Here is a 15,728-nt window from a genome sequence, read left to right as displayed (position 1 = left end):
GTCAATGCGAGGTCAAATTGTTTGGGATTAGGGGTATGTGCTGGGAACTTCTGTTTCCGGTTTTTCTAGATTACAGCAAGGTTTTCCATCACCCGGATGTTTTGATATTGCCTTTGGGGGGAAATGATTTGGGTATGATTCCCCAAAAAGAATTAGTGAGAAGAATTAAAAGGGATTTGGGTAATATAAAAGAGCTTTATCCCGGAATAAAAATAGTATGGTCTCAGATTACTCCTCGACTTGATAGGTTGGAAAAGAGCCGCAAAAACGTTAACAAAATAGTTAGCTCTTTCGTAAGAAAGTTGGGGGGGGGGTGTTTTCCACCCAGATTTTGAAGTAGAAGGGGCTGAGGAATTCTATCTAAAAGATGGTGTACACTTTAACCAATTTGGGCTGCAGCTATTTCTTTTTGATATAAAAGAAGCGTTGGGCAAAATTTTGGGTTTGGCGGGACTGGGCTGTTCGGTCAGTCCAGTCTGTGGCGGGGGTGCTAGTTCCCAGACAAATATGGTAAGCAATATGGCCAAGTGATTTGGAGGATTTTAAGTAGTTGCCTCTCTATGGGGTGAGCGGGCAACTGGTTTTATAGGGGCAAGGGGTTCCCTATTAAAGTGTAGGTATCCTTGGACGGACTCAACGGGGATATAGTTGAGTCCAGTTTTTGAATAACGGCCATCTTGTTTTGTGGGTTTGGGAACTAGCACCGCTGTGGAGAATTGACAGTTTGATTTGGAATGTTATTTATGAACATCAGGTATGTTCTGTTAAATGTTTGGAAATATTTATTACACAATATTTAACTTATGTTATTAATAAAATGGCTGTGGCCAATTTTATACCAAAGTTGTGTGTAACTCTTATTTATAGCAATTAAGTTATTTAATAAATGTTATAGGTTAGGCCGGGGATTGACGACTTTAAAGGTCAAGACTCTACTGTACAGGGATGCATACAACCTACGCTAACCTTACTTTATACCAGTTCCTCTCCTCCATTGTTATCCCCTGAACCCCCCTAGAATGTAAGCTTAAGAGTCCAGCTGTTTGTTGATCACCTTCTCAAGAGCTGACTACAACAGTGCAACTCTTGGCAGGGCCCTCTACCCGTTTGATCCCTATAATTGTTTTGTTGTACTCCCCCTTTGTTTATAGCGCTGCAGAATCTGTTGGCGCTCTACAAATAATCAATAATAATAATAATAATAAAACCACTCTTCCAAACAGAACTGAAATCTTTACCCTCAAACAAACAAAAGAACATTTCATTTCTTGAAATATATAGCAGTTTCAGAGTTTCTTAAACGGACAGGAAACCCCAAAATGTTCTTTTATGATTTGGATAGAGCATGCAATTTTAAAAAACTTTTCAATTTACTTCTATTATCAAATGTGCTTCATTCTCTTGTTATCCTTTGCAAAAGTAACAGCACTGCACTACTGGAAGATAGATGAACTTATCTAGTTAGCCAATCACAAGAGACATATGTGTGCAGCCACCAATCAGCAGCTAACTCCCACTAGTGTAGGATACTGTATGTGCATATTGATTTTCAACAAGGGAAACCAAGAGAACGAAGCGCATTTGAAAATAGAAGTTAATTTAAAAGTGTCATAAAATGATATGTTCTGTCTGAATCATGCAAGTTTCATTTGACTTTCCTATCCCTTTAGCTCACACCTCTAGTCTACATATTGGCCGCAAACGAACAGGATCCGACACCCATATGTATCATTACATGCTTAAGTGAGCGTGTAAAGCTCCCCTTCTTTTACGCGACCAATCATGTGAAAGAAGGGACTGTCAATCACAGAGAGCAAGCGATCTCTCTATGATCCGAGGTGGTGTAGAGTGTAAGAAGCAGCGTTCTATTGACCTCTGCTTCTTACATTACGGGAAGCAGATCACATGTGTGAACCTGCCCCGCATTGGCTCTGGAGCAGCGTTTACTGCTTATTGCATGAAGCCTTTGGTGTTTTTAATAAGATTGTAGTAAAAATATGGTACAGTTTTGCAATCTGTTGACAAATAATATTATTAAAAGAGAAAACTGTTTTAAACCTTTTTTATTCTTTCCTAAGCAATTAGTAGCTGTTGTGTTAGATCTAACCACAAATGTATTTAATTTAAAGGCTCATCCAGATGTCACACACACTGCAGATACAGAGGGCAGTAAAATTAAAAAAATCTCCCATTTCAGTGTTTACTCATTGTTTAAATGATGGTCTCTTAAGGTCTCATATGGCAGTATAATCTGTTAAGTACCTGTTTAATTGCTGCATGATCTCAGCTACCTAGGAAATCCTAAATCCTCTCATATAATGACAAATTGCTAAATTGTGCACTGTTTGGCATTAAAGTTATACTGACAGCAAAACGGTCATTAGCCAATAGAATGCAAGGACAAGTTGTATAAATTGGCTGCGATTTTGTTGTTTTCACATCTACTCTAAACTCGCTTCTTGGCAGATCAATTCTTTTTTATTATCTATATCTCCATTATGAAGGCTGTACCAGTTTGTCTTGCTCTGATCTTTCTCATTGGAACAGTAGTGGACGGTGATGGACAATTTGTGAAACTTTGTGGCAGAGAATTCATTCGCGCTGTCATCTATACATGTGGTGGTTCAAGGTGGAGAAGACATCTATCTGAGCAGCCACAAAATGTACCTGGTAAGTTTATTTGTTTTCATATAAATGTGTTACTCTATTCTTTATCCCATTACTAACTGCTTAAAGGGACAGTATACTGTAAAATAGTTTTTCCCTTAATGTGTTTACAATTTCTTTTTTTACCAACTGCAGAGTATAAAATGTATGAAAATTAGTTTTTAAGGTTTATTTCTGTATATTAAAGCTCTGATTTTGTGTTTTGAAGCCACAGCCTAATAAAATAGGTTGAGCTTGTAGGTATAATCAGATCTCATTACTTTATCACATTGTGTACATATACCTGCTTCTTTATCTTATATCTGTAGGTATAATCAGATCTCATTACTGTATCACATTGTGCACATATACCTGCTTCTTTATCTTATATCTGTAGGTATAATCAGATCTCATTACTTTATCACACTGTGTACATATACATGTGTCTTTATCTTATATCCGTAGGTATAATCAGATCTCATTACTGTATCACACTGTGTACATATACATGTGTCTGTATCTTATATCTGTAGGTATAATCAGATCTCATTACTGTATCACACTGTGTACATATACATGTGTCTGTATCTTATATCTGTAGGTATAATCAGATCTCATTACTGTATCACATTGTGTACATATACATGTGTCTGTATCTTATATCTGTAGGTATAATCAGATCTCATTACTGTATCACACTGTGTACATATACATGTGTCTGTATCTTATATCTGTAGGTATAATCAGATCTCATTACTGTATCACACTGTGTACATATACATGTGTCTATCTTATATCTGTAGGTATAATCAGATCTCATTACTGTATCACACTGTGTACATATACATGTCTGTATCTTATATCTGTAGGTATAATCAGATCTCATTACTGTATCACACTGTGTACATATACATGTGTCTGTATCTTATATCTGTAGGTATAATCAGATCTCATTACTGTATCACATTGTGTACATATACATGTGTCTGTATCTTATATCTGTAGGTATAATCAGATCTCATTACTGTATCACACTGTGTACATATACATGTGTCTGTATCTTATATCTGTAGGTATAATCAGATCTCATTACTGTATCACATTGTGTACATATACATGTGTCTGTATCTTATATCTGTAGGTATAATCAGATCTCATTACTGTATCACACTGTGTACATATACATGTGTCTGTATATTATATCTGTAGGTATAATCAGATCTCATTACTGTATCACACTGTGTACATATACATGTGTCTGTATCTTATATCTGTAGGTATAATCAGATCTCATTACTGTATCACATTGTGTACATATACATGTGTCTGTATCTTATATCTGTAGGTATAATCAGATCTCATTACTGTATCACATTGTGTACATATACATGTGTCTGTATCTTATATCTGTAGGTATAATCAGATCTCATTACTGTATCACACTGTGTACATATACATGTGTCTGTATCTTATATCTGTAGGTATAATCAGATCTCATTACTGTATAACATTGTGTACATATACATGTGTCTGTATCTTACGTCTGTAGGTAAAATCATATCTCATTACTGTATCACATTGTGTACATATACATGTGTCTGTATCTTATATCTGTAGGTATAATCAGATCTCATTACTGTATCACACTGTGTACATATACATGTCTTTATCTTATATCTGTAGGTATAATCAGATCTCATTACATTATCACATTGTGTACATAAACATGTGTCTGTATCTTATATCTGTAGGTATAATCAGATCTCATTACTGTATCACACTGTGTACATATACATGTGTCTGTATCTTATATCTGTAGGTATAATCAGATCTCATTACTGTATCACACTGTGTACATATACATGTGTCTGTATCTTATATCTGTAGGTATAATCAGATCTCATTACTGTATCACACTGTGTACATATACATGTGTCTGTATCTTATATCTGTAGGTATAATCAGATTTCATTACTGTATCACACTGTGTACATATACATGTGTCTGTATCTTATATCTGTAGGTATAATCAGATCTCATTACTGTATCACACTGTGTACATATACATGTGTCTGTATCTTATATCTGTAGGTATAATCAGATCTCATTACTGTATCAAATTGTGTACATATACATGTGTCTGTATCTTATATCTGTAGGTATAATCAGATCTCATTACTGTATCACATTGTGTACATATACATGTGTCTTTATCTTATATCTGTAGGTATAATCAGATCTCATTACTGTATCACATTGTGTACATATACATGTGTCTGTATCTTATATCTGTAGGTATAATCAGACCTCATTACTGTATCACACTGTGTACATATACATGTGTCTTTATCTTATATCTGTAGGTATAATCAGATCTCATTACTGTATCACATTGTGTACATATACATGTGTCTGTATCTTATATCTGTAGGTATAATCAGATCTCATTACTGTATCACACTGTGTACATATACATGTGTCTGTATCTTATATCTGTAGGTATAATCAGATCTCATTACTGTATGACATTGTGTACATATACATGTGTCTGTATCTTATATCTGTAGGTATAATCAGATCTCATTACTGTATCACATTGTGTACATATACATGTGTCTGTATCTTATATCTGTAGGTATAATCATATCTCATTACTGTATCACACTGTGTACATATACATGTGTCTGTATCTTATATCTGTAGGTATAATCATATCTCATTACTGTATCACACTGTGTACATATACATGTGTCTGTATCTTATATCTGTAGGTATAATCAGATCTTATTACTGTATCACACTGTGTACATATACATGTGTCTGTATCTTATATCTGTAGGTATAATCGGATCTCATTACTGTATCACACTGTGTACATATACATGTGTCTTTATCTTATATCTGTAGGTATAATCAGATCTCATTACTGTATCACACTGTGTACATATACATGTGTCTGTATCTTATATCTGTAGATATAATCAGATCTCATTACTGTATCACATTGTGTACATATACATGTGTCTATCTTATATCTGTAGGTATAATCAGATCTCATTACTGTATCACACTGTGTACATATACATGTCTGTATCTTATATCTGTAGGTATAATCAGATCTCATTACTGTATCACACTGTGTACATATACATGTGTCTGTATCTTATATCTGTAGGTATAATCAGATCTCATTACTGTATCACACTGTGTACATATACATGTGTCTGTATCTTATTTCTGTAGGTATAATCAGATCTCATTACTGTATCACACTGTGTACATATACATGTGTCTGTATCTTATATCTGTAGGTATAATCAGATCTCATTACTGTATCACATTGTGCACATATACCTGCTTCTTTATCTTATATCTGTAGGTATAATCAGATCTCATTACTGTATCACATTGTGCACATATACCTGCTTCTTTATCTTATATCTGTAGGTATAATCAGATCTCATTACTGTATCACATTGTGTACATATACATGTGTCTGTATCTTATATCTGTAGGTATAATCAGGTCTCATTACTGTATCACATTGTGCACATATACCTGCTTCTTTATCTTATATCTGTAGGTATAATCAGATCTCATTACTGTATCACATTGTGTACATATACATGTGTCTGTATCTTATATCTGTAGGTATAATCAGATCTCATTACTGTATCACACTGTGTACATATACATGTTTCTTTATCTTATATCTGTAGGTATAATCAGATCTCATTACTGTATCACATTGTGCACATATACCTGCTTCTTTATCTTATATCTGTAGGTATAATCAGATCTCATTACTGTATCACATTGTGTACATATACATGTGTCTTTATCTTATATCTGTAGGTATAATCAGATCTCATTACTGTATCACACTGTGTACATATACATGTGTCTGTATCTTATATCTGTAGGTATAATCAGATCTCATTACTGTATCACACTGTGTACATATACATGTGTCTTTATCTTATATCTGTAGGTATAATCAGATCTCATTACGGTATCACACTGTGTACATATACATGTGTCTGTATCTTATATCTGTAGGTATAATCAGATCTCATTACTGTATCACATTGTGCACATATACATGTGTCTGTATCTTATATCTGTAGGTATAGTCAGATCTCATTACGGTATCACACTGTGTACATATACATGTGTCTGTATCTTATATCTGTAGGTATAATCAGATCTCATTACTGTATCACATTGTGTACATATACATGTGTATGTATCTTATATCTGCAGGCATAATCAGATCTCATTACTGTATCACACTGTGTACATATACATGTGTCTGTATCTTATATCTGCAGGTATAATCAGATCTCATTACTGTATCACACTGTGTACATATACATGTCTGTATCTTATATCTGTAGGTATAATCAGATCTCATTACTGTATCACACTGTGTACATATACATGTGTCTGTATCTTATATCTGTAGGTATAATCAGATCTCATTACTTTATCACACTGTGTACATATACATGTCTGTATCTTATATCTGTAGGTATAATCAGATCTCATTACTGTATCACACTGTGTACATATACATGTGTCTTTATCTTATATCTGTAGGTATAATCAGATCTCATTACTGTATCACACTGTGTACATATACATGTGTCTGTATCTAATATCTGTAGGTATAATCAGATCTCATTACTGTATCACACTGTGTACATATACATGTGTCTGTATCTTATATCTGTAGGTATAATCAGATCTCATTACTGTATCACACTGTGTACATATACATGTGTCTGTATCTTACATCTGTAGTAATAATCAGATCTCACTACTGTATCACATTGTGTACATATACATGTGTCTTTATCTTATATCTGTAGGTATAATCAGATCTCATTACTGTATCACACTGTGTACATATACATGTGTCTTTATCTTATATCTGTAGGTATAATCAGATCTCATTACTGTATCACACTGTGTACATATACATGTGTCTTTATCTTATATCTGTAGGTATAGTCAGATCTCATTAATGTATCACATTGTGTACATATACATGTCTGTATCTTATATCTGTAGGTATAATCAGATCTCATTACTGTATCACATTGTGTACATATACATGTGTCTGTATCTTATATCTGTAGGTATAATCAGATCTCATTACTGTATCACATTGTGTACATATACATGTGTCTGTATCTTATATCTGTAGGTATAATCAGATCTCATTACTGTATCACACTGTGTACATATACATGTGTCTTTATCTTATATCTGTAGGTATAATCAGATCTCATTACTGTATCACACTGTGTACATATACATGTGTCTTTATCTTATATCTGTAGGTATAATCAGATCTCATTACTGTATCACACTGTGTACATATACATGTGTCTTTATCTTATATCTGTAGGTATAATCAGATCTCATTACTGTATCACATTGTGTACATATACATGTGTATCTTATATCTGTAGGTATAATCAGATCTCATTACTGTATCACACTGTGTACATATACATGTGTCTGTATCTTATATCTGTAGGTATAATCAGATCTCATTACTGTATCACACTGTGTACATATACATGTGTCTGTATCTTATATATGTAGGTATAATCAGATCTCATTACTGTATCACATTGTGTACATATACATGTGTTTTTATCTTATATCTGTAGGTATAATCAGATCTCATTACTGTATCACATTGTGTACATATACATGTGTCTGTATCTTATATCTGTAGGTATAATCAGATCTCATTATTGTATCACACTGTGTACATATACATGTGTCTGTATCTTATATCTGTAGGTATAATCAGATCTCATTACTGTATCACACTGTGTACATATACATGTGTCTGTATCTTATATCTGTAGGTATAATCAGATCTCATTACATTATCACATTGTGTACATATACATGTGTCTTTATCTTATATCTGTAGGTATAATCAGATCTCATTACTGTATCACATTGTGTACATATACATGTGCCTGTATCTTATATCTGTAGGTATAATCAGATCTCATTACTGTATCACACTGTGTACATATACATGTGCCTGTATCTTATATCTGTAAGTATAATCAGATCTCATTACTGTATCACATTGTGTACATATACATGTGTCTGTATCTTATATCTGTAGGTATAATCAGATCTCATTATTTTATCACATTGTGTACATATACATGTGTCTTTATCTTATATCTGTAGGTATAATCAGATCTCATTACTGTATCACATTGTGTACATATACATGTATCTGTATCTTATATCTGTAGGCATAATCAGATCTCATTATTTTATCACATTGTGTACATATACATGTGTCTTTATCTTATATCTGTAGGTATAATCAGATCTCATTACTGTATCACATTGTGTACATATACATGTGTCTGTATCTTATATCTGTAGGTATAATCAGATCTCATTACTGTATCACATTGTGTACATATACATGTGTCTGTATCTTATATCTGTAGGTATAATCAGATCTCATTACTCTATCACATTGTGTACATATACATGTGTCTGTATCTTATATCTGTAGGTATAATCAGATCTCATTACTGTATCACACTGTGTACATATACATGTGTCTGTATCTTATATCTGTAGGTATAATCAGATCTCATTACTGTATCACACTGTGTACATATACATGTGTCTGTATCTTATATCTGTAGGTATAATCAGATCTCATTACTGTATCACATTGTGTACATATACATGTGTCTGTATCTTATATCTGTAGGTATAATCAGATCTCATTACTGTATCACATTGTGTACATATACATGTGTCTGTATCTTATATCTGTAGGTATAATCAGATCTCATTACTGTATCACATTGTGTACATATACCTGCTTCTTTATCTTATATCTGTCCTTAAAACAATCACCAATACTTTGAGAGAACAATGGAAAATCAACATTTTATTACCTTATCTCTGCTTTATCACACTGGGAGTGTAATTTCTTCTGCTGGCTGTGTTTACAAAGCTTATCTATAGCTGGTACGCGCGGCCACAAACTTTCAGAATAGGTGGGGATACCACATGCTAAATTAACAATTTCAAATGCTAATATAAGGGTAAAGGAGCTACTTGTAAACAATTTAATACACTCCAGCAGGTAAAGTGGATCATTGGGAACAAATTAAAGGGGAGAACATTTTTTAGTAAACTGTCCCTTTAAAGGGACATGAAACTCAACATTTTTCTTTTTCTTATTTTTTGTGATTCAAATAGAGCATGTGATTTTAAACAACTTTCCAATTTACTTCTTTTATCCAATTTGTTTCATTCTCTTTGTATACCAATGTTTCTTGAAGTTGTGTTGCATATTGTTGACTTTACACTAAAATTTCCCATATGTTTATAAAGTAAAGAAATGATGTAATGTTATTGTCCTGAACTGTGCTGATAATGAAGGTGAATTAATAATATTGTAAGACATACAAAAATGTCAGGCAGTATATGTATAGGTAATTCTAAAGGCAATAATAAATGCAATTTAGGGTTTGTTCAATCATTGATTAATTTGGCTTTAGCCCATGAAAATGGCTAAAACTTAAATTGATATTAAAACTCACAGGTAATGCATGTTTGTGCACAAGTAATAATTAAAGGGAACGTTTAGTCAAAATTAAACTTTCATGATTCAGATAGGGCATGTCATTTTAAACAACTTTCTAATTTACTTTTATCATCAAAATTGCTTTGTTTTATTGGTATTCATTTTTTAAAGCTAAACCTAGGTAGGCTCAAACTGATTTCTAAACAGTTGAAAACTGCATCTTATCTCAGTGCATTTTGACAGTTATTCACAGACAGTGCGAGTTCATGTGTTTCATATAAACAACATCATGCTCATTCCCATGGAGTTATTTAGGAGTCAGCACTGATTGGCTAAACTGCATGTCTGTCAAAACAACTAAGATAAGGGGGCAGTTTGCAGAGGCTTAGATAAAAAGTAATCACAGAGGTAAAAAAGAAAATGAATATAACAGTGTTGGTTATGACAAACTAGTGAATGGGTAATAAAGTTATTATCTATTTTTTTTAACAATACAAATTTTCAAGAAGACTGTCCCTTTAAGATTCTACTGCTGAGTTGGGGTAACTCCCGAATGTCTATTGGTGCACAGGCCCTGCAATGGCAGTTTTGTGTACAGTGGTGCAAAACCAACCTAAGCTTTTAGGTTGCACCCTGTTGTGCTGAGGAGGATGAAAATAGCCCCTCCCCTGCAGTGCCACATCACGCCCCCATACTGCCTAAACAAACCCTAACAGCCCAATCATAATCTCAAACTGCCTGACTCCACCCACTGAAACAAAAAACTAAAATTTAAAGGAGGTTGTATTAAAACCCCCAAAAACAAACGTCAAATGGCTACTCAGGTAGGTTTAGTGCTTCTGTACAAAATGTCACTTGCATATTCTCTAACAGAGATCAGATTTTAGCTGATTCCATTTATAAAACAGTATGATAACAACAATGCTCAGAAAGTAAGTTAATGACTCAAGAACCTTTTGTCCACACTCTTAAAGGGACATTGAACCCAATTTTTTTCTTTCATGATTCAGATAGAGCATGCAATTTTAAGCAACTTTCTAATTTACTCCTATTATCAAATTTTCTTCATTGTCTTGGTATTGTCATTCACAATCCCTATAAAAGGCACCAGGTTATGAGTGCAAGGAGAGCTTGAGAAAGGCATATTAGCCGAAACGCGTTGTTCTTTTCTTGATCCATCTGAGGATCCGTACTTGCTACTATTCACACGCTGACTGCATCTAAAGGTCAAACGGTGATATTGCCAAAATTGTCAAGTGTCCTTTTGAAAATTTGCACAGTTGTTTGTGCGAAAAGAAGAAGTGTCCTGCTGTAAGGAGCAAAGAACAGATACTTGGACCACACTGTGAGAGCCGTCTGACACCATCTGGTGTAAGTAAGACGCTAATGACCTCATTTGGAACTATTTTCTTGCTTGTGACAAGTTTCTCTTGTTTGTTTTTCTCCTGCATAGGATTCATTTGCAATGCTGGAGCATTTCTAACAAAGTGACTTTATATAAACTGTGTCTCATTTTCATCATACCAATTGAATAATCATTAAGAGACTGAGTTTTTTGGTTTACTACACTATATGTGTGTAAGGTTTCAAGTATAAACCATTCTTATTTTTATGCTAAAACTGTGTGTGTTATATGAATTTTTTGTCTTTTAATGTAATTGTTTTTGTAGAATTTTAAAGTGTTTTTAATCTGTTTATACATTGTTTTGTATGATTAAATATGCACTGCGGTGAATGAATTTTATAATTGACATATATATATATATATATACTTCTAAGTATTTAGTATATAGTCTAAATAATATTTTAATACCCCCTACATTGATCTTGAAGTTGTACTCTCTGCTCATTTAAGAGCATATTCACTATTCATATAATTATTATATTTAGCCATTTAGTTTATAGTTTAGCTGTTTTTTCAGCGCCACAGATGTTAGTATTGATTAAGCACCTGTTCTGGTACTGATCATTCTAAATTGTATTTTGTTTGAAAATTAGAAAGTTGCTTAAAATTGCATGCTCTATCTGAATCATGAAAGAAAAAAATTGGGTTCAGTGTCCCTTTAATTAATTCCACCCTCATTGTCAAAAGAAGAAATTGTTTTCAAAAAAGTAAAAATAGCTAAGTGGGTTTACCTGGCAGTATTTTCTCATTTGCATTATGAAGACAAATAACTTGTTTTTCAATGGAAACCGAACATTTTAAAGAAAATATGGTTGTAGCCAAGCCTCTGTTTTATACAAAAGAAGCCAATGTCACCCCAAATGTTATCAATATTAAACTTAAATAAAAGAAAATACAGACACAATCTTTAGTTGCTATGCTCTAGAAAATAGGTTTAGTTTCTAGAAAGTAAATATATTACAAGAAACTGAAAGATCCTCTTACTCACCTAAGGCCCAATTATCGAAAGCTCTCCTCTGTTGCGAGATTATCTAAGATGTCTTGTCAGTACAGAGAGGAAAGAATTTTAGAAAGGAACATTCTAGATGTAGAATTATTTATATCACTATGCAGAGTTCTGGATGTGAACGGGAGACACCAATATTGCAATATAATACTCAAACAAGCCCCAAACATTTTGTGTTATTTCTCTCCATGCTGACGAGTTCTTGATCAGCCACCTAAAAAGAAACCTACTTTCACTATAAGAATTAGGGGCGACACGTGTCTCCAAGCCAGCTCTTTTGCTCTGGTATTTTGTATATTTACTAAAGTAATGAGATCTTTCATGCTTTGGTGAAAGTGCTTTGTAAATGAACATAGATATTGGAGAGATTTATTCTTGAGATCCTTCATTGTGTGTTAAAGGAACATTCTAGGGTTAAATGTGCTTAAAGGACAAGTTAACACATTAGCTTTGCATAATCAACAAATGCAAGATAAAAGACAATGAAATAGAACTCAGTCTGAACTTCAAATGAATAGTATTTTTTTCTGACAATTTTAAAAGTTTTGTCTATTTCCACTCCCACTGCACCATGTGACAGCCAGCAGCCAATCACAAATGCATATATGCTTATTCTGTGAATTCTTGCACATGCTCAGTAGGAGCTGGTGACTCAAAAAGCTTAAATATAAAAAGACTGTGCACTTTTTTATTAATGGAAGTAAATTGGAAAGTTGTTTAAATTCGCATGCTCTATCTGAATAATGAAAGTTTAATTTTGACTTGAGTGTCCCTTTGAATGTAAGTGGGGTGGGCTTGTTCTTGACCTTATGGAAACTATTAAAATAATAATAAAATATATATACTCTATACCAAGGTTTCTTGAAGTTGAGTTGCATAAGATATGTTACAGTACGTAGATATCTTTGTGTAACACTTGCACTCAGATATGTATATTACTACACACTATTAAATAGTTTTCAATTTGAATCTATCTTATGTTTTATAAGGGATTGGATTTGTCACCTCAGGAAAAGGAGAATGCCTAAGGGAAAAGTTGGAATGTCAGGGTGATGGGGTCATGGTGGAGTTGCTGAAACAGGTTACCTCAGGGCAGTGTAAATTAGTCCAAGGGTGAGGCCAGGACAATGTCATGCAATGCAGAGCTGTTGCCAGTGCAATGTTAGGCAGACCATGGTTGCTGCCTGATCAATATAATATAAGGCAGTCCAGGGGTATGGCCATGGCAATGTTGGACTACAAAGGGGTGTGGCCAGATCAGTGTCAGGCAATTCATGGGTGTGGCCATTGCAATGTTGGACTACAAATGGGTGTGGCCAGATCAGTGTCAGGCAATTCAGGGGTGTGGCCATGGCAATGTTGGACTACAAAGGGATGTGGCCAGATCAGTGTCAGGCAATTCAAGGGTGTGGCCATGGCAATGTTGGACTACAAAGGGGTGTGGCCAGATCAGTGTCAGGCAATTCAAGGGTGTGGCCATGGCAATGTTGGACTACCAAGGGGTGTGGCCAGATCAGTGTCAGACAATTCAAGGGTGTGGCCATGGCAATGTTGGACTACCAAGGGGTGTGGCCAGATCAGTGTCAGGCAATTCAGGGGTGTGGCCATGGATATGTTAGGCTACTCAGGGGTGTGGCCAGATTAGTGTCAAACAGTCCAGGAGCATTAACACAGCAATATCAGACAGTACAATGGTTGTGGCCAGGGCAATCCTAGCTAGTTCAGGAGTGTGGCCAGATCAAAGTAAGGTAGTCCAGGGGTATGACCAGGCCAATATGCCTTATTAGAATGGATGATATATAAAACTGAATGATAGAACATAAGGCTGTCTCTTGAACACAAGAAAATAGTCTAAGCTAACAACGGTGTTCTCTTTCTGCAGACAGAGGAGATTTCTTCACTTTATACACAGGAGGCATTGAAATGGCAGAGCCCTTGGAATATCAACTCCAGAAAACGAATTCCCAAACAGATGAAGTTCTTCATCAGTCAGAATCCACGGGAGAGTTATGGAACACTGAAAACAATTCTGGAGAAGAGAGACGGGACCTGAATGAACTTCTGACAACAGCCTGCTGCAAAAATGGCTGCAAGAAGAAGGACTTAAGCTCACTCTGCTAGAGATGTTTTCCTTAAGAGTCTAATAGTCAAAACGCCATAAAAAAAACTGTCCCTCGCTCCCTAGAGATGCTAGAAATCAAATACTGTAACCTACAAGTGCTCCAAATCAACTAGCTGATTTAGGCAATAGGCAGCATTTTGATAACCTAGGTAACAGATTTATATTTTTGGCCTCTCCAGGGAGTGTGGACAATCTATCATTTTTACATAAAAGCAAGATGTGTTTTAATGCCCTTTTCATCACTCACTCCATGATGCGAACCAACATTTTGTGTAAGCCCCCCTGGGCATGAGTGCCATAGTTTCAACATCCGTACCCTAGATTACTCAACATGATGCAGTATATCCCTTTATTGTCAGTGCTAATATCTCAGACTTTCATTCAGAAACTGTAGAACCCAAATAGCTTTTAAAATGCATTTTGATTGCAGGTCATCAATTACTTCTGTACCTTTTTTTTTCTAGAATAGATTCCCTTTAAACACAAATAACATTTTATTATTAGTTTGGTAGTTATTTGTACAATATAAAAAGGATTTAGTCCATTGTTTTGCTTGCATGTAACTAGAATGTTAACACGTCACAGACTATTTGTGTTACTGGGGAAGTAGTTTGTGCTTTCAGAGCCTACATTTGTAAAGAAAAATATTTTACCGATTTTATCTGCATATAGAAACGTAATAAAAAAAATAACTTGTGATGACTTCTGTGTATTTAGTGGAGTTATTTTTTGGCATCTTCATACTTTTACTGAAAATGACATGGCTGCGGAGTCAAAGAATCACATTTTATCGCCATACAATTAAAAAATAAAAATGAATTTCTAGATTGATGTGCACAATACCCATTGTAAATGAAGCTGTAAGTCACATCTATCTGCCACTGTAATGATCTATCCAACAGTCTGATCCCAAACAGGAGACAAATGTTTGTGTATTTAAAATCAGGGTTTTAAA

The 15,728-nt window shown here is 34.4% G+C and overlaps 1 protein-coding gene across 1 annotated transcript; it reads left to right on the top strand.

Annotated features, from left to right (window-relative positions):
* The first annotated feature begins 2,498 nt into the window (after positions 1-2,498).
* INSL5 (insulin like 5) lies at positions 2,499-14,772 on the top strand. The gene is made up of 2 exons (XM_053693599.1): positions 2,499-2,670; positions 14,534-14,772. The coding sequence occupies exons 1-2, from the start codon at positions 2,499-2,501 to the stop codon at positions 14,770-14,772; spliced, it is 411 nt and encodes a 136-aa protein (XP_053549574.1).
* Positions 14,773-15,728: the final 956 nt, after the last annotated feature.

This window comes from Bombina bombina, chromosome 10 (genome assembly GCF_027579735.1).
Source record: "Bombina bombina isolate aBomBom1 chromosome 10, aBomBom1.pri, whole genome shotgun sequence".
In the NCBI taxonomy this organism is placed as follows: Eukaryota; Metazoa; Chordata; class Amphibia; order Anura; family Bombinatoridae; genus Bombina; species Bombina bombina.
The sequence above is the reverse complement of the archived record's forward strand: the minus strand, read 5'-3'. Positions and strand labels throughout refer to the sequence as shown.

What these genes read in the sequence shown, in the direction of transcription:
- INSL5 (XM_053693599.1), top strand. Translation starts at nt 2,499, where the DNA reads ATGAAGGCTGTACCAGTTTGTCTTGCTCTGATCTTTCTCATTGGAACA. An exon ending in GCAGCCACAAAATGTACCTG is followed by an intron (nt 2,671 to 14,533) that starts GTAAGTTTATTT and finishes CTCTTTCTGCAG; the next exon opens with ACAGAGGAGATTTCTTCACT.